Consider the following 20,821-nt stretch of genomic DNA (forward strand, 5'->3'; position numbering starts at 1 on the left):
TAAACATAAATCTAAACATAAATCTCTAAAGTACCGAAAATGTCTTCTTTTTACATTTTTATTTTTAAATTGAATTTCTGTTATTTCTTGAGTAGGAGCCGCCCATAGTGTCAGGCATCTTAAGAGAGAATAAATTAGAACACACTCACATCAGTGCCTATTCAAGCAGTCATTATTATTCATATAAAGCCCACTGACTCTTCAAAACTACATTTAATTATTACAGCTATTCTGCACTTAATTACAAATCTCATCACACTTTTTACAAGAAGCCATGATCTGATGTCAGAAGTTAGTGAACATTTATTCTTTGGACTACACCAGGAAATAGTGTGGAGGGACATGCAAATAAAATAAAAGTTGATACATCTGGTAAACTATTCATTAATATCTTAATTATTATTTTTCAATGGGAAATAGTAAATTGTTCACCAAATAAATTAAAATGAAATAATGAGGACGACGGCTCACTCCAAGAATCACATGCGAGTGTTATTTCACATATTAAGTTATTAGCACAGACACACTGTGTGAGACATTAATGATGTAGCACTTGCCATGTGGTGACAGTAAAAAGCATCCAGCTATTCTGTTTTAATAAAAGAAATACTTCATATTTTATAGTGTCTTGCTTTTACGGAAAGGAAAAACAAGTCTTTAGTGCAGGACTTAACAGATCTTCTGGTGTAACAAGATGACACAGGTTTAAATAATTCTAGCCTGAGGTGAACGCCTCCGATGGCAAAGTAACATGTCTGGCTGCAGGCTGCGTGTTACTGCAAAAGTTTACAGTTAAAGCTGTTACATGGTTTATGTGGCGCCAACACCACTGGCAGGCCTCCAGTCGCTTTACCATTTGCCTTGAACCAAATCTCTATTGGCTGCTACATATGTCTGACTGTGATCATTAGATTAACACACCTGTGTTCTCACTTGCACCTTTGTATCCAAATGTAGAGGGATGCACCACTCACACATTGGAACAAAAGCTCACATTCTCCTGTTGGACGTGAATAAGACAATATCTACCTGGGATCTACTTTGTATATGTGTGTGTTTTTCTGGTCTGATTTACAGATTAACACACAAGGTTATTGTATAAGTGAATTTAGAGAGGAGAGCTGTGAACACAGAGATGTGACAAATGCACTTTGCTCCTAATTGTCCCTCTCAGTGTCCTCTATGCGGCCTTAACGCTGTGTCCTTGTTTACTCCAGGTGAGAAGCCCCATCAGTGCAGCATCTGCTGGCGCTCGTTCTCCCTGAAGGATTACCTAATCAAACACATGGTGACACACACAGGGGTGCGCGCCTACCAGTGCAGCATCTGCAACAAGCGCTTCACCCAGAAGAGCTCCCTCAACGTGCACATGCGCCTGCACCGCGGAGAGAAGTCCTACGAGTGCTACATCTGCAAGAAGAAGTTCTCACACAAAACGCTCCTGGAGCGTCACATGGCCCTGCACTGCGCCGGGGGGTCGGTGATGGGGATGGGCATAGCGGAGGCGGGCGGGACGCCTGGGCCCGTGTCCATTCCCATGCCCATGGCGGTACCCGAGCCCGGGGCGGGCGTGGTGGCGTTGGCCATGCCTGTGGAAGGAGGAGCGGGCGTGGGCACAGGCGTGGGGACGGGCGTGGGCGTTGCTGCTGAGGCCAGCTGCCAAGAAGGGACCAGCTATGTGTGCTCCGTCTGCCCTGTCAAGTTCGAGCAAATTGAAAACTTCAATGACCACATGCGAAAGCATGTCCCTGATGGATAAGTACAAATAGATAAACTTTTTTAGAAAGAATGACAAATAAATGGCACTAGATTTTCCTTTTCTTATTTTGATGTATGAAGAATAATGAGTATAGACACTGGCACATTAAGTTTCCCAATTTTTTTTCTGTTATTCTAAAAGAAAAAAATTGATGGTGGCCTTAAGGCTTAGTAGTTTGATAGTGATCTACTGGATGGATCCTAACTACAGGCCTCTAAATGTATGCTTTCCTAAAATCCTGATTTATGTGTTGAACACTACCGAAAGGCCTAGAGTGATCACAGACACACAGACACACTGTAGTGTGGGTGAGTGTGCGGTGTGCTGTGCGCGTCCTCTGTGTGTGTGTGTGTGTGTGTGTGTGTGTGAGAGAGAGAGAGAGAGCTGCCTGAAGTCAAACTCACGGCAGCAGAAAAATCCCATACTGACCAGTTTGGAGACTCGGTGTCCAAGCTTACTGTGGTATCATTTACAACAACAATAAGCAGATTTGTGGGTGGAGTTATTATTCCCTCTTAAAATACTGATGGTCACAAGATTGCCTTCTGTCAAATAAAATCAGAGTAGTTAATTTGACACTGGTTTAATGTATTCCCATGTTATTAAGGGATTACAATGCAACTTTTGAACAGTACTAACAGTCATCTTACTGAAGTGTCAGGGGGAGGCGACACTTCTCGTTATAATTGTTCTCCATGCATCTGATGCTTTTGTTTACTAAATTGAGGTGTGAAGATGAATATTTGAGCAAGAATTATTTTTGTCTGAGGTTTGAAGTTGAACTCATTGCATACACTGCCACTAATATCTTAAAAGACTGTTAAGGCTAGACCTCTTCCATTTTAGAATGAGAAAAAGACAAATTGTTTTGCTGACGTTAGCCTTTTCCATCCACAGTTATGGCAGGCTCAAATATGCGATTCTCCTTCATAACTGCTGCTCTTCACTTGCACCTGACTGTTATAGGATGTAGAGAAAAACTCCTCTAAAAGCATTGCTTTGGACTCAGCTCCATTGTTTTGATTTGATAATCTGATGATATAGAAAAGGAGGGGGATAGGCTACTTGTAGATTCAAATGGTGTTAAAGAGGGACTACTTCAATTTGAATCAAATTTGAATTGAAAATAAATGCCACCGTGATCCTGGCGCCGCTGTATAACCTGTTCATTACGATCACAGAGCCATTTTAGCAGCTGGCAGCTAATTGCGCCTGATGGATTGGCTCTCCCCGAGGCTCAAATGGCCTGCGACGTTGTGAGAGGAATTAGAGGCGCGAAGGAAAACAAGTAGCTTTGTTTCTGAAATACCACACGGTGTAGACATTAGACAGTTGTATACATTCCTATTTTCTACAGCCAAGTCACAGCACGTGCAGAGTAGACTGGACATTAAATGTCTCCATGCATGACATCATCTAAAGCTTTTGTGATAATCATTTTGTATCGTCTCTTCTCCACTTAGGACACACACAAACACACACATGCAACTGCAAAGGAGGAGCTCTATTGTGTGAGTGAACCCTTTCTCAGTTGTATTGTTTTAAAATAATTAACAGCAGAAGGTGGTCTTGAAAAGACTGCCGCACAGTCCGAAAAAAGTGCTCCTTTGCACATTTTACTGAAAAAATTAGATTTTTTTTTTTTTTTAATGGCCGTATATGATTTTCTATTATTCAATTTCAAAAGGAAAAAAAAAAAAAACATTTAAGTGGACTGCATTATTTTCTTGCATATATGTTGCACTGCTTAAACCAATAAGTGCACTACTGTAACAAAGATGTAGTTTTAGAAAATATTTGTTCAACTTTTGTTCATTCAACATTGGTTGTAGACTTCTTCAATACTCTGACAGTTCTTTATTTAGGGCTTGCAGTTACCTACAGTATATCTTGTTGTTATAATGCAAGCATTTGATTTTACCGTTAATTTGTGCTCATAATTGTCTAGATTCATTCTTTTATGGCATCACTTCCCTATAAACTTTTTGCTATATTTTTTAAAAACAGATTTTCCTTTGAAAACATCCAATCCAAACAACAGTTAATGCTACGTGAGTCCAGCTCAGTGGGCGGAGCTTATCCTGATGATATAAATAATACTTATACTATGTGTGTGTCACATACAGTTGTGTGTCTAGACCTCTGTAGTGTTGGAGGAATGCAGCTTCTTCAGTATCTGTCCCTTTGTGCACAGTCCTTAGTGTTTGTGTGTGAGTGTCCGTGTGTCGTCAGCCTAATCAAACTGTTGATAAGTGGTGTATCTCAACTGTAGGGCTTCCGTTGCTATATGCAGCACAGGTACTACATAGTACTCATATGAGAAGCAGCTCCCCAAAACCTTTTCCACGGGCTCATAGATCGCCTGGGACACTTGTGCTGAGGTCGTCCAACTGCTACTATAGACTGTATGTGTGCGAGGGAACAGTGGGCTGGTCCGCAGTATAAAAAGTAGCACATTGTTGAACATTTGATTGGGCCTGTCCTCTCTGGTCTGCATATAAACCTAAAAAAAGTGTATGGTTCTTGTTGTAGCTGTTGCCAGGACGGTGATATTGCTGCATGCTAGTAGTAGTGCTATATTTGTCTCTACACAGCACGTGGAGGGTGAATCTCTTGCCTTAACAGACAATGCACTAAATAGATTATACTATAAGCAACTGCCGAAATCTCTCTTTCCAACAGTATTGCCACATGTTTTTTCAGGCACACAGCTCATTGAAGTTGTCTGTTTCAAGTTTAACACTGCCAACACCATCAAAAAAAATGGAAAAAAATCGCAAAGGCAGAGAATTTTTCAGTGTGTTACCTAGCATTCCTTCATGGCACCGTAACTTTTTTGCATATTTTTTGTGTGAACACATATATCCAAAATGCACTATTGACTGTAGCTATAGTTCAACCAGCTTTGTTGTATCATTGGTCTAAATACAGTAGTAGGTTAAGTAGCTCAGTGTCATTATTTATAATTTCCAACGTTCACTACTCAATTGTACCACTTTTTTTTTTTCCTTTTTGTGTCAGAATATCAAAAGTAGCCAATTTGATCCGGATGAGCGTTAATAACTTGTCCGCTTGTCATGTTGTATCATAGTGGAGTTTTTGATAGCAGAGCGGGCTTTCGAAGTATAGAGGAGGAACTCTTGTCTAGTGTCAAAACTGTGCTATAGCAAAAAAATCCCAGGCTTTGTCCATGAATCCTTTTCTTTTGGCATCACACTCTTCATATAATATAATATCTTTCTGCTTCAGCTATTTGTCGTGGTCATCTTTTTACATTTTGCAAAAAAAAGTTAAAAAACATCCAGAAAATACTCTTTAATCGTGCTTCTTCTAGCTGTTAGTTTGACGAAAAAATAGTTTATGTTTGCAAACTGTACCATATTTTTCCAGAACAAAATACATATTGAGTAGATAATAGCCTTGAGCCTGCAGCTGTTTGTAATGTGTCTCCAATATATTACTGTTCTGTTTATCTTAGCGTAGAAACACAGGGTCTACAATACAATGTTGTCCTGCTTGCCGTATGTTTAATTCATATTTTATTTCCTGCTTCTTTTTTGATTTCTGGTGATAATAGTGGTGTTGTTTATACATAGCTTCACGCAACTGGATAGTAATATTTTCACAGTGTACTATAATATATGCATAATATACATAACAAAACAAGGAAATGGAAAAAAAAAAAAAAAAAAAAAAAAAAAACAGTAAAAGGGTTTAGGGCATGTTGGAACATTTTATTTAGAGAAACGTCCGTCTATACCTGTCTGCATATACATCTTTTACTTTGAAATACAGTTCACTGCATCTTTGTCCTTCTACAATACTACGCATTATAGTGAATACAGATATATATTTAAGTCATGGTGTCCACACAGAAAGATTACAGATAGTTTGAGAGTATACAATACCTTTTGGGATATAGGGAATATGCCTATCAAGTGCCTATCAGTACATATTACAGCAACTATAACAGGAGTCATAGTTTTTCTCTCCTATATTGCACAGCTATACAGATACAGATGGTAATATTTATACTACTATACTACAAACCTGCTGGTCATGATCCCCGTAGAACCCTTTAAGATATTCAGAGGATATATTCATACTAGTTTATGTCTACTATACAAACTGGAGGATTTTAAAAGTCATTTCTCATTGTGTGCATGGCTTTTACAAATTCCATTTTCGTTCAATCCGCAAAGAAGCCATATACTGTACTGTACTGTATCTGCGAGGGGGAGGAAGAGTCAGTGGCGCTTTATGACCACCAGAGGGAGCCAAACACATCCATAGCCTGTAATACACACACACACTGCCCTGGCAAAAATCCAGTATATTTTTGGGAATGAATATTTCCAAGTTTGCATGGCAACAAGTGATGTCAGCGGCTCCTCTGGTTCCTACTGTAACGGGAAGGTTTTTCTGCTGCAGTAACAGGTTCTGATTGGTCCTTGGATGACCTCTTGACCTTTGTAGTAAACCTCTCCACATGCAAGCCACTGGCCTCCTCCCCCTAACAATTCATATATTTTCAGATGATTGACAGCTTCTTTTTTTTTTTTTTTCAAATTTCTGTTCCATTTTTATTCTTATGGGATTTGTAAAAGACAAGCCTAGAGCAAGAAAAAAGTCATTATTATTTTTCTCCCAAAATTATTTGGAAGACATTTTGGCGAGCGATAAATGAATGCTACAGAAATGTTGTGCACAGAGGGACTTAAGTGATTGGTTTATTGGGACTTGAAAAGCTTGGAGAATATGGTGGAGAAATAGCCACACAATTTGGGTGGTTTCAAAAATGACTGAGATAAAAGGCTTTGCGATTGGCTTATTAAAACATCCCCTGCGGACCAATTACTAGAGCTGCAGCCTTCACCTTCTCCAGCCACTGTTCTCTGCCAAATTTATTTTTAATTAAAACAATAGCAAATAACCGCAAACTGGTGGGGAAAAAGAATTACTAGAATTTGCTTTTATTGTTTATTAATTTTGACTTTTCCAATCCTCCACACTTTTCATACTTTCAACCAATAGGAGAAAAGAGCTATGATTTAAAAAGACACACTCTTCAGCCATTTTGTTTCATATAGACTTAATAGAATACATTGAAAATATAGGCAAGGTGATATAGCGAGTCCCTTTCATCCTACTGTAATACACAACAGCATCAGTCTCTACATCACTCCACACAGCCAGATTGTAGTTCTCAATGAGCTTTACGCAGCTATCTAAGCTATAACATAACATAGTCTATGATATAGTGTGACGTCGCTTTCTCAAAACATGCAGTTCTTGCTATTTGCTGGTAACTTCTCTGCAGTCATGTCTGTACAACCTTTCTTTCTCTGCTACTTTATTTGAAGGCTTTTGTTTTTGAGGTGTATTTCTGCCTCAAGATTACACCTACAGTAGTCTACTATTGCCACCGTCGTCTCAGCTCAGTCCTGCACCCTGTATTGTAAAAACACATGCATTCCTGTCCAGAACATTCCAGCTTCTTGTCTGGCAATAATGTTTTTCCACATTTGAAAAGAAAAAGATCAAATTTTCCAGCATTTAATTGTACATCTTTAGTGGATTTGAAAGCGTGCATTGTCTATTATTGCATAGTTTACAATGCAGTGGAAATGGATTTTCTTGTCATGAGAGGGTCTCTGGGCTGAGCTCTAGGCGGGCTGGTATTCTTGGTGCTGTTGTTTAGGCAGGCACATCAGAGCAGTCAGAGTGAATGGGGCCATAGCAATGTGTAGACAGTGGACAAAAGTGTTTTAGACAATGTTTTTGTTCCCAAACCAAAGAAAGTGCAGATGTTTTAAGTTTTCCGGAGGACAGTTTTGCTCTTGTTGTGATCAGGCTAGAGGCGCTTTAGTCCGGTGAGTTTTTCATCATGCAGGGTGCTTGTCAAAGTCTATCCATGTGTTGTCACTTGATCACTATTGGTTGTGTTATAACTTGCCTGTTGTAGACCAAAATAGAATTTTATAAGAAATGCAGCAAAAATAGAAAATGAATGGGATAAATAAAAACGCATTGCTCCAGGAAAAATGAGGTTACATCAGTTGAATTTTCTACACACTTTTAGCACACGTTTAGTGTTGATGCCTATGTCTTTTTAGTTTGTGAAATGTCCTAGTGTTCTTAGACTCCCTAAATTTGTAATTTAACTTGGAACGCATTTAGCCATTTATATACTTGAGATGGACCAAGATTTTAAGTTTGCACATATTTGTAGTTTTTTTCTGAAGCCAAAAAAGAACGAATCATACACAACTTCTCAAAAAAGGAAAAAATATGACTTATCTCAGATCAAAAGCATTAATCAGTGCCAGCCACCACTACCATCTACTACAGTTTAATTTACTAAATAATGGAAACCAAACCGAAAACTACAATGAGGTCCAAATATGGTCATATGTATTTATCTATTTTTATAAAAGCAGCACAGTACTGCAAAGTGGATATAAATTGTTTGGAAGAATTTGACAATATTTCTAAGGTTGATCTGAGTAGATGAATCTGCTGTATAATCGTATCCGAAAATAGGATAAAAATCACATTGGACAATATTGGTCCCTCTGGTAGGTTGTTGTCAAGCTTATTGCTGCCATATCTTGTATGTAGATGCTTTTGTAAAGAAAAATGCACTTGAGTTGAATTGTGAGATGTGTATATTTTGTTAGTTTTTTTTTTTGTTTTTTTTTTTTTTCAGCTTATGTTAGCTTGCTATTTTTATTATTATCCTGGCAAAGCACTTGCCCTTTTCAAAACTTGGCGGAAGTGGAGCTGTTATAGTCACGGTATAGTTTTAACATCACAACTAAGCAGACCCTGAAATATATGCTGCAGTAACGTGTTGTCGGTTGTTTTTGAATAATTTATGCTCCAAGTTGCTTTGTATTTTATTATTATTATATTATTATTATTATTATGTTATTGTTATGAGACAAGCTTGTTTGAAATGTATTGACTGCTGTTTTGAAAAATGTGCAAGGAACGTTTTGTAATGTAATTTGTCAAACACTGGACTGGAGGGAGATTTGACAACATTTTCCAAGTTGAGAGATGTTTTTGATGGACAGAACTGCACAAAAAACATGGCCGCTCTAACACCAGTCTGCAGTTGGAAGACAATGGATTTTTTTTTTCTTTTGTGCTGGTTAATTGCATTGAGGGGTTACCCATAAATGGAATATTTTTCCTTCCAAATTCTTGCATATTCTAATCATTTTTGTACTGACAAAGGGATACCACTTGACAGCAATCCACTGATCCCAATCATCTGGTTGTTGCTAATAGAAAAAAAATGTATCTTTTTGCATCAACTGCCACTTCTCAAACCAGAAAAGAGATTTGCACTAGACTTATTTTGGTCTTCGTTCTTCAAAAAGCAATATAATTCACCGATATCATCCGACCGTCGCCTGCCCACAGTGGGAATGCTGAGTAAATGGTGATTAATTTTATTTTGTATTGAAAGGTACAGAATTGGTTTTTAGAAATGCACATTTGTGTGTTATTGTACGTAGCAGTTTTTGATATTATCCAGCACTTATCCCTTGAGTAATAGTGTCCAAAAATATATTGAGGGGCATTACATTAAAAAACTGTTGTTTCCTCCTTGTGGTTGTTTTGGACAAATCAAGCCGCTCTTGTAAATCAGAAAGACATTGGGATGCATGAGGGAAGATTCCCATTGGTCACGTTGTCATTTTGTCTTCATCACATAGCCGCCATTATTCCATCTTTCAGCAAACATACACACGTACTGTGCGTAACACCACCAAAAACCAAAATACAAACCAGCTGCCCACTATCACACACCTCTCCATGTTGTCCAGGATGCTTTAAAAAGTCTAATAATAAAACACACATCATCTGGAGTAAAAAACTAAATGCACCTTTATCTCATCTCCATCGGTCGAGAATCCTGTTTCCATTTTCACACAAGGTCACTTAACACCTGTCACTCTGACCGTCTGTCATTGGTGTAAATTTTGACAATAATTCAGTGAAATTTCACCATTATCTGGATGTAGTAGCTTTCCTGTTTTCACAGCTTTGTGGTGTTGTTGAAAGATGTTGCGGTTTGTCTAAATATGTTGCGTGTTAGAGGAAGCATAAGTATGTGCCTTCTTGTACTCTCCTTGGTGAGCTTGTAATTATTGAGAAGCTGAAGCCAGCCAATTGTGTTTGCACTAAAAACCAAATTGCTTTTCGTGATGTGGACTATTTAAGCAAGCTTGTTGCGTCACTTTAACCGTACAGTATGCATGAGGGTGAATTGGTAAGTTTTAGGGCTAGAGCTCTCATCTGTTGACCTGTAAACCAGTGCAGCTTAGAGGATCTTGTGAATATATCTTGGCTTAGTTCTGCATTCAGTTTTCAATCCCATCTCCTTATCAAGTTTGTCACAATTTCAACAGTAATAAAAAAATTTAAAAAATGATTTATAAAAAGTAAAAAAACACATACCATGATTACATACAATACAGCTTTTACTTTCACATACCACAGTTAGATGTAACACACCTGCAGGAGAGTCACGTTCTCTTCATGAAAATGCATGAATATACGAGGTCGCCTCGAGACTATTGGTCATAGTTGTTTTTCAAATCTGGTATTAATCACATCTTGTTAAAAACAAAAGTACATGCTTTTAGTCTTACAACTGCACCTTATTCATGTCCGGCCATAAGAGCAAAGAGGCTGGCATTGTAATATCTGATTTAGCACCTTACTACCCAGCATGTTTCACTGATGCTCTTCTTCCATTCAAAATAATTTCCAAACTCGTCACATATTTGTGAAGTTGTTTCATGGGATGTGCCAAAGTTTAGAGGCGATCTCCTGAGTGTTTTCTGCTTTTCATTTTCTTTTTCCTTCTTGTTCAGTTATAGCAATGGTATGTCAACACTTTCCTATAAATGCGTGTGGAATCAATTTATCTCAGCAAACAGTATCATTACTTGCCATTTTACAATAAGCCCTGTATTTCACATATATTTACCAGTGATGTGTATTTGTTATTATAAAGAAAATAGCCGTAAAAGCTTCATTATGTTACATAATATTGTGACTTTTTTCGAAAAACTGTGAAGACTTATCTTGCATATACTTTATACAGAAGTATTAAGCCTTAATACAAAAGACTAAAAAAAGTGTGGAAGAATAAACTGATTGTTGCTAAGTAAGGATGATTTTTGTAAATGTTACCAGCACTTTTTTTGTAATTTTCACTCTCTGAGGTATTGTACAAGTTCAAGCTGTTTGTGAAGTTTGATTATGAAGGAATAAAACTAGTACTTTCCTGTACTTCACAGAAAGTCTGGTGTCTCCTTTCTTTTACATGATGAGTCTTATGAGTTTTATGAGTCTTCCATGCATTTGGAAGAGGGCGGAAGGCAACATACTTCACCCCAGCACTAAACAGAAACTGACTAATGTACAAAATGAAATATACACTATACCCGTGGTAAATAAGCCTACATATAACAAAAAATAATAATAATAAAATAAATAAAATAGCTGTATCTACATAGAAGTTAAATTATGTATAGACACTGGCATAAATTTAAGTTTTTTGTGCAAATTATTTCTTCGATTCAGAGAAGGCTTTAGTCATTTAAAATATGGCATAGTTCAGATGTGTTACAGGCCAGTCTCATTTTATAGGGCCTCCCTCTCACAGGCCCGTCCAGCACGTGCCTTCATGTAGAATAACCTTCGCCTCTGAACCATTCAAAGCCCCGTGGGCATTGAACCAGCCACAGTTCCGGGTGCCACTTCTCATAAAGTGTGAGGGGTGTAAACTTGTGACAATAAGCCACTACACGAGGATAGGTGGGTGCTACTCGCAGTTATGATAAAACCCGCGGGTACACGCCTTTCACACTGTTGACAGGCACGTGCTTCATTTAAGGAAGCGCGGAAGTATAAAAATGTGAGACACTGGCGCCCCCTAGTGTACAATTTATTTTTTGCAAGTCACGGGCGTAGCGCCATGTCTTTCAAGTTTGCAGAGTACTAAGGTCTGTTCATGTTTAATTCAGCTTCATTTGACAGTGAGTGGTTGACACCTCGTGCAGAGTAATGCACACATTATGTTAAAGACAACAAAGGGTTCAGAAGAGTGACTAGTTGGGTCCTTCCGAGTTTATTCCAACTATGACAAGAATGGTGTAAAACCAGGGGAACACAAGATTTCAAGTTAGAGCAAGCAGCTACTGCAGAGGGCTACAGAAAATTAGTGAAGCATATATTAAAATGCACATCCAGAACTATGCAGATAAGAAGCATTCTTCATTGTGACAATTTAAGTTTAGTTTTTGAACAAGGAGCATCTAAATCAATCCCATGTTCACTATGGTTCTCCAAGATGCAAAAGCCATGCCAGTGAGGCCTAGACAGTGAGTCGTGAGCAAACTAACACCAGAGGCTAAAGGAGATAAGCACAGGTAAATATAGCAGTGAGTTGTAATCCACTTGGAGCATTTCATTAGCCAGTGAACGCCCTTCTTGTGCCATTAAGAGGAGACTTGAGATCAATGGTTAAGTTTTGTTCCCAGAATACATTTATTCAAGTTGGAACCATACAAATCTAATAAATGACAGGAGGTATCAGCTTTTTAATAGGAATGACATTGGTACAGAGGGTGTGGAACGTTTTCAAAATCATAGATTCACAACTTACAGCCAACGAACCGCCATCGCCAACAACTAGTGGTGACATACTTAAGTTTGTTCCCATAAATAAGGCAGAATGTAGAGTCCATAGAAATGGAAAGATATTACATTATAGCCAATTTGGACAGTGATGTGACAATAGGAATTAGATGACCTTCTTCAGCTCATCGTACAACACCAGCACAAAGGCTCCACCCATGCCTCTGAGGACGTTGGACCAGGCCCCCTTGAAGAAAGCCTTGCCACCCTCATCACGTGCAATCTTACGCCAGCAATCAATTGTGCCAGAGTACATGATGTCGGCTGAAAAAAACAAAAAACAAAATGTCAATGACAAAGGGCAATGCACAAATGCATTAAAACACTCAATAAGTAAAATCCATATTCTTTATGTATGCAACTGACCTCCTTTACGCCCAGACTGCATCATCATACGTCTTCGGACAGTGTCAAAGGGGTATGAAGTAAGACCGGCAACAGCTGTCACAGTCTGTGCAATCATCCAGCTCACCAATATGTGGGTGTTCTTGGGGTCTGGGAGCATACCTGCAGAAAAGAGGCACAGGTGCTTAGAGGTCAAGAAAAGACATTTTGAAAATTAAGTACAATGTGTGTATATCCACCCTTGGCTGTGTCGTAGATGCCGAAGTAAGCAGCTCTGTAGATGATGATACCCTGCACGGACACATTGAATCCCTGGTACAGTCCCCGCAAACCATCAGACTTGAAGATCTTTACCAGACAGTCACCCAAACCATTGAACTCTCTTCCGGCTCCGGCTTTTCCTACATCAGCAGCCAGACGGGTACGGGCGAAGTCGAGGGGGTACACAAAGCATAGGGAGGTGGCACCAGCGGCTCCACCAGAGGCCAAGTTACCGGCAAAGTATCTCCAGAACTGGGTGCGCTTGTCAACACCATCAAGGAAAATCTTCTTATACTTGTCCTTGAAGGCGAAGTTGAGGGCTTGGGTGGGAAAATATCTGATGACATTGGCAAGGTTACCTCTCCAGAAGGACAGGAATCCCTGCTCCTTGGGGATACGGACAACGCAGTCGACGATACCTTTGTACTGCTTGTCAGCGGTGATCTGCTTACTTGCGTGCTGGACCTAAAGAAGCAATTAGTAAAGGGTTAATGCAAGTCAGTTTCACAGGTGACCATTTGCTAAGCTATCATTGTCATGACCTTGGCATCACTAACCTGCAACTTTTCATAACTTGACAATATGAAAGTCGCATTGTTCCATTATAGAACAGTTAATGATCACTCACATACAACAGATGTGTAATAAAACTAAATAAATCCAAAAGACAATAAGAAACAAATTGATCAAAGTCATCAGCTTGTCCACTAAAACTGTTCTAAAACACCGCTGCCAGTCACAGTCATAGAAAAGTGAAAGTTCCTCCGGGAAGCAGAGGATTGTGCCGGGCCTCAGCAAAGCTCGTGAAGCTAGCTTCAGTAACATGTACTTCAGTCCTCAAATATTTTTACCATTAGTCAAGGGGCGTAAGATGGTTGATACTGCATCTATGCGGATATAACTGATAAATATCAGCAAACCAAATTATTAAAGGGTTTACAACATTAGAACACGGTGTCCCAAAGTTCGCTCAGGGTTTGTCCTTTGTTAGCTAGCTGGGCCGGCTAAGGTTAACGTGGGATGCTAACATTAGCTGTAAAGCTCCTGTAGGTCATGTACCATTCAATGATGACCTCAAGGTTTCGTTCATATCATTACCAAAGCTTAAAAGATACCCGAGACTACCAACAGAACTATAGACTGTGTTTCAGCTGTTACACACCTTGACTGTAACAATGCAGTTATAACATTATCCAACACAGATGGCTAGCCGGTTAGCCACAATGCTACATCCGGAAGAATTACCTGAAGGAGAAGCTTGACTCTCTCGATGGGGGCGACGGCTGTCTTAGAGATGGCAGCGGAGATGCCACCAGCCAAAAAGTCCTTGGCGAAAGAGATTGCCGTCTCATTCATTGTGCGGTTCTTCTTGGTGTTGCTTTCAGGTGACCAGTATAAGATATATCCCGCTGCCCTTTACAGCTGATGGCCTGCACCGACGAAATGGCCGATTGGAAAGCCTCGATGAGCATTTAAGTGAGACGATAACTCGCGAGAAACAGCGTGAAGAGAGATGAGACGTAGCACTTTTTCCACCAATCAGGATGCGACGACATTACGCTACGTAATCTACCCCCACGCGCATAAATATTCTACCAAATTACGAAACAAGTATCACGTGTATCACTACGCGCTTTTCATTCATTCAGCTGAGGCATTACAGCTCGTACTAGAAATGGAGATGTACGCCCACTTTACAGCGAAGGAACAAAGATGGTCTGGGTGTACAGTAGAGTGGCTATAGTGGAAAATAGCGTTTTTTCCTCATGTTTTAAGTGAACAACAGTTTTCCTACTTGCAGTAAAAATAAGTGGTGCCTACTTTTACCATCAGAGATCAAATGCTTCTAGTCTAATTAAAGTGTAATAAATGAATTCTGATTTAATGAGGGCATGCAGTCTTGACTGCCTTTATGTTGACAATGTATTTGTTTAAATATGAAAATGAAAACACCATTGGATTTACTAATGCGTAATCTATCAGTATTAGCCAATGAGGCAGTAGTTACAGAGTTACAGTCTTTGTAAACTGTGTGTTCAAAGGTTAAATAGACTTAACTGCTTCACTCAGTGGTGACAAATAAAACTTGATAACTGATAAGATGAAGGCATGAAGCGTAGCACTCTGTTATAGAGCAGACCTACTATATCCAAAAAGTAGCTTAAAACCTTCTCGTCCCAGACCCACATTTATACACAGAGAGTCCAGGCCCAGGTCAACAGGGATGCAAAAGCACACATTGCAAACTCATTTAAAATAGTTTGCACCTTCAATTTAGGTGTGTAAAAATAATTAGACTTAATGGAAAAGTGAAATATGGAATATTGTCTTGTACCCCTGATACTCAGATGCAGCCTCAGTCAATTTGGTCTGCACCTGGCCCTGAAAGATTCTTAGGGGGTCCCCAGGTGTACTGTGGTCATTTTAATGGAGGAATTGCAGTCTATAAAGTATTTATTATAATTACTGATCTATAACAGTTTTACTAACCAGAAAATAATTGTATTTTTTCTTATAATACAGAAGTTTCTCAGGTATAAGGGAAGAATGTTAGGGTCACAACAGGACAGCTGGGACAAAAGGGTTGGGAAGGTATAGGAATGGTTACAAAAAGAATTCAATTATATAGGGTCTATTTTAGTCACATAAAATATTCCACCTGAAATTTCCTGGTCTATAGACTGAAATCGATACTATAGTACTATATAGTATTAGTATTAGTATTAGTATTAGTATTAGTACTATATAATTTAGTTAACAGTAGTGGTTCCACTCAGACTCCTGCTGTTCATTCATTGGAAACAAAATGTTGTTTCTTTATCAAACAAACTCACATTAATGTGTGTTTCTCCACAAACTGGTCAAACTGGGAGAGGATGCTCTCACTTTGCATTCCTGGAACCCCGCCCGTGAGAGTAAAAGGGTGTAAACAGAGAAATAAACATTTGCATGTTCTCTTAGGGGCCATAAACTAACCAACTTTCACTATCAATGTGTAAATAAGAGTCACCTTCACAGACCTGGACCTAGAATGCAACATATAAATTATGCCTCATACAGTCAATGCTTATAATGCAAGCTTCATTTCTATGATGCAAGATATAAAGAATATATAATGAATGATATTGTTTATATACAAAACAAAGAGTGGGTGGTTACAGTACAGTGTCTGCTTATACAAGGCATGTTGGCGTGTTGTCATTAGAATAAACATTCTCTGGAAACAATTACTGTAGAGATTTGGCCTATAAAGTATACATAATTTTCATTTATGACAACTTAACAAAATCTTTGTCAAGTGTTCTAATCTGCATCATTAATTATGTAATTAAATGCTCAGAATGATCACGAGTAAAGGGAAGTCTGAATATTGATAATCAAATTGGCTGTGAATCTAAAACAAATGATTTCAATATTTCCTATAGGCTAGTGTATTTGTTACCAACATTATACCACTCATAGAGATGAGATCACACTGCCAATTTCCAGGCTGCCAATTCTGTACACTAAGAAGTGTACTATACTATACATACCTCGATACATAGACCACTATATGATACGTATTTCAAATTAATTCGACATGATTCAGTGGAAAATAAAGGCTTTTGGGACACTTAATAATAAACCCTATTTTCACAAAAAATAAATGTTAATTTTATTTATTTATTTTTATTTAGCCTCTATTTAATGAAGATGAATGAACATACCAGTGCAATTTGTTTTGTGCATTTGAGAAACTATAAAAACACATCAGACTGTTCCATTGGCCAGTATTCCTCATCCACAGCTTATATGAGCTCCACATTTACACGTAACAGGGACATGTGCAGTTTAACGGCTCTGAACAATCACAACATATTTACTAAATCACAACTGTGATACTAAAAGTCTTTGTTAAACCAAAGTTAATATGAAATAAACCTATTTTAATCATCAAAACAGTGGATCAAATGTCAAATGTTCTGCATAAACGAGTTTCTTTCCTCTAAACAAGTCACACAAATGTAACACTGTGACAGAATAATTTGATAAAATATTTAAAAAAAAATACTCTTGGTGATATATCGATAGAGTAGCCCACGATATCGATACTGTATCATTAAATAAAACAATATTTTTGCACACCCCTATTTACGACAAATTTCTACTCAAAACAACATTGTGGATAAACATCCATCAGCAGAACTGACAGTTTTAGACCAATGAGGTTTTGGAAAAAAGTTTTTACAAACTGCCCAAAAATCAAGTTTTCTGTGATCAGTGAAAAGTCTGAAAGAATTCTTAATTAAATTATTTTCCATTTCCTCAAATAATCCAATGAAGCTTTACTGGCAGACACAAAACACCAAAGAAACAACAACTTCCAAACTGCGTCCGTTTGTTTCCCTTTAGTTACTCCTGTCCAGCTGCTGTGTGTGAACCTGCTCCTGCACCGACACTGAGCCTCTGCATCACAAATGCAGCTAATGTCAACAAAAGCACAAATTCACTCTCGAACTTTACTAAATCAACCTAACTGGATCCTCGTTTTGGCTGATTTCAGCACTTTCCTTGTATTTAATATACTGGTCTTTGTTTTTCTGACTTGACTGGAACGGGCCGACGTTGAACTCTGAGATTACATCATTCTGAGATCTGAGTTCTGACCTGTGAGGTTTACGGGTTGTGACGGTGAAGGTTCTTAAAATAAAAGCTATTAAAGACTGAATTAAATATGTATTACTGTAGTATCTGAGCAGACGTATGTGTAAAGTAGTTCACTGTGTAACGACACTCAAAATATGAGAAGTAAGCTCATCTCCAAAATCTATTCTTATATTCATATTTTTATCACATTTATGACTCATTTCTACTCAGCTCGACATTGTGGATAAAACATCCAGCATAAACTTAAGATGATTCCCAAACTTTTAAGGCCTGGACTCCCAAAATCCCTGTGTGAACTCTGGACCCCTGCTGCAAAATGAAAATGACTCCAATTATACTTTAAAAACTGGTTTTGTGACATTTATGTGTTTATACAGTTTATTGTTTTATTAATGACCTAATGTTACAGAAAATATAGGATTTTCAATTTCAAATTAAAATAGAGATTCAGTTCATTGCCATTAGTGTAAAAATGACAGACAAACCATTGTGAGAAAACCTGATCTCTATTTGTGTCTATGTAACCATAGCAACTGTCATGTGGATACTTTCCAGCTGACGCCCTCAACATGACCTGGGAGGTGACGCTAACTGAAGCACTGCTCTGTCTGAAGATTTGTTACTCAAGTTAGACTTTAATCTGAGTTTTGTTTCAACACAATCTGACCATAAATGTGTGCTGTCCCTCTTAAATAATATTACAGTCACCTTTCCACACCCCGAGGACTACAGTAGGAGACTACAGCTTAAGGATGTCCAAAGAGCCCACCAAAAACAACTCCACATCAACGCCAAACAAAAGTGGAGATTGAGGGAACTAGAGGCTGCAAATCAGGTTCCAGTAGAAGTTCAAATCTCTTTAGAGGAGAACCCACTGGTGAATGACCTGATACGACAGCTTCAAGAGCAGAAATATGTGAACATCAAACAGCAAACAAGACTGAGAGAGCTGGAAAGTTGAGGAGCTCCAGAAACCGATGAATGAAGCTGGAGAGGAGAACGAAACAATCATGGAGTTTGGGAAAAATCTCCTCAAACAGAAAGATGAGGAGAGAGAACAAATGATAGAGCAGGATAGACAGATGGTAAATGAATATGTGCATAACCTCTACCAGGAGAACAATAATCTCAAGAGGTTCTCCCAAGAGCAGCAGACTCTTGCCCTGAGGTACCAAGCCAAGGTGAAGGAGCTCGAAGAACAACTGAAGACACGGAAGGCGAACAACCACTACTATAGCGCTGATGTCTTTGAGGAGCTGGAGTGCACCCGTGACACCACAGAGAAACCACCATGATGAAAATGTCCCAGAAAATAGAGCTGTATAAGGAAGAGAAAAGGGCTCTGGAGTCCACACTACATGAGACCACTGAGGTGGCAGAGAGCAAGGACAAGCTTCTGGTCAGCACCCAACAGGAGCTCCAGAAGGAACAGGAGGAGAAGCAGGTTCTGCAGAGGAAGATCACCGTCCTGGAGTCTGCCCTCACTGAGCAGAGGCAAACAGCTGAAGAAGCCCAGAACAAGTCACAGAAGCTGGATGAGAGCCTGAACACTGAACTCAGCAGAGTTCAAATACTCCAAAAGGACTTGGACTCACAGAACATGACTTTTACAGTTGTGCTGGAACAATGTCACTCCACCCAAAAGGCCATGGTGGAGGAGAACTCACTCCACCAGAAGACCATCAAGGAGCCTAGCACAGCTTTGAACCATAGTGAGGAGGAGAGGACATCTGCCTCTTCTGTATCCCAGCAGTTCAATAGTTGTGGTGAAGAGGTGCTTCTCATAGTGTCAGAGGTCAGTCTGTAATACTGCACTTTGTACACACTGAAAATATGAGCAGCACACTTAATCTCACAAATCTGTGTTCTCATATTTTGAACTAATTTATGACTAGGGCTGGATATCAATTAAGAAGTTGCTGATACGATACATATCTCGATACACAGGCCACAAAACAATACTTATCTTGATACAGTTATATATGAGCTCCACATTTACATGTAACAGGGACATGTGCAGTTTAACGGCTCTGAACAATCACAACATATTTACTAAACCACAACTGTGATACTAAAAGTCTTTGTTAAACCAAAGTTAATTTGAAATAAACCTATTTTAATCATCAAAACAGTGAATTAAATGTCAAATGTTCTGCATAAACGAGTTTCTTTCCTCTAAACAAGTCACACAAATGTAGCACTGTGACAGAATAATTTGGCAAAAAATATTAAAAAAAAAACCCTCTTGGTGATATATTGATTCAGCAGCTCACGATATCGATACTGTATCATTAAAAGAAACAATGCGATATATCAATATTTCAAAATTTTTGCACACCCCTGCTGTACACCATGCTTAGACAGATAAAACTTGTGTCTAGGATAACTATGACATGTTATAGACTGTTGCTCATATGTACTGTGCATGCAATATATAGCATACAATAAATAAATAAGTGAATACATATTCTCATCTTTTATACTTAAATACCAAAGGTTCAGAGTATTCCCGTATTTTATTTGATCATTTCAGTATATCTGGAGGAAGTCCGATGGTATTAAGTTGTACAGGTGCAGGGCAGTGTTCACATACGTTGTTTCAGGTATAGTCTTGCTTTAATGAAAAGTGCGCCTCGTTGTCATTTCAATGCCCACAAGGTGGAGCTGCTGCGTTTCGCAAGAATACATTTAAACTCGACTGGATAAGACAAACAGCCTCTGCTCTATGTGAATGTTAAACACTTCTAACAGCCGTTTGAGCGTTCACGAGGTCGCTGCTCTCTCTCATCTTTTAAAATACACTAGGTAAATATTTTTCCTATGCCACTATTTTCATTAGCAAATCTTCTCATCAACCTCCATATGAAAACCAAAAGCACAATGGCTGTTTTACTCAGAACTCAACCGAAAGATTGCATCTATCAGCAGATGTATTTTAAACAGGAGATTCTTATTACAAAAGTTTCAATCATCATTTGTTCATTCCTTTTTAAAAGAGTAGATTATGATCACAGCTTTGCGCTCGAGCCAATCATGAGGCGAGCGTAACAGCACGCGCCGCACTGTGCGCGCGCTCTGATCTCAGAC

At 38.7% G+C, this 20,821-nt stretch overlaps 2 protein-coding genes across 3 annotated transcripts in view; one reads left to right on the forward strand and one right to left on the reverse strand.

Annotated features, from left to right (window-relative positions):
- The window catches only part of zbtb20 (zinc finger and BTB domain containing 20), a 30,385-nt gene extending 20,030 nt beyond the window's left edge, over positions 1-10,355 (forward strand). For both annotated transcript variants that reach the window (XM_033977914.2, XM_033977915.2), the window contains exon 4: positions 1,218-10,355. In XM_033977914.2, coding sequence (XP_033833805.1) covers positions 1,218-1,759 — 542 coding nt within the window. In that variant the 3' untranslated portion in view covers positions 1,760-10,355. The remainder of the gene's footprint in view (positions 1-1,217) is intronic.
- Positions 10,356-12,307: 1,952 nt separating this feature from the next.
- si:dkey-251i10.1 (uncharacterized protein LOC100038774 homolog) lies at positions 12,308-14,548 on the reverse strand. The gene is made up of 4 exons (XM_033977916.2): positions 14,333-14,548; positions 13,066-13,552; positions 12,848-12,988; positions 12,308-12,745 (listed from the first exon to the last, which is right to left on the reverse strand). Exons 1-4 carry the CDS (start codon positions 14,441-14,443, stop codon positions 12,588-12,590), a joined length of 897 nt encoding a protein of 298 aa, XP_033833807.1. The 5' UTR covers positions 14,444-14,548; the 3' UTR covers positions 12,308-12,587.
- Between the last annotated feature and the right edge of the window lie 6,273 nt (positions 14,549-20,821).

The sequence above is a fragment of the Periophthalmus magnuspinnatus genome, chromosome 14 (assembly GCF_009829125.3).
Source record: "Periophthalmus magnuspinnatus isolate fPerMag1 chromosome 14, fPerMag1.2.pri, whole genome shotgun sequence".
NCBI lineage: Eukaryota > Metazoa > Chordata > Actinopteri > Gobiiformes > Gobiidae > Periophthalmus > Periophthalmus magnuspinnatus.

What these genes read in the sequence shown, in the direction of transcription:
- si:dkey-251i10.1 (XM_033977916.2), bottom strand. Translation starts at nt 14,443, where the DNA reads ATGAATGAGACGGCAATCTCTTTCGCCAAGGACTTTTTGGCTGGTGGC. An exon ending in CATCTACGACACAGCCAAGG is followed by an intron (nt 12,989 to 13,065) that starts GTGGATATACAC and finishes TCTTTTCTGCAG; the next exon opens with GTATGCTCCCAGACCCCAAG. An exon ending in GCAGTCTGGGCGTAAAGGAG is followed by an intron (nt 12,746 to 12,847) that starts GTCAGTTGCATA and finishes TGTTTTTTTCAG; the next exon opens with CCGACATCATGTACTCTGGC.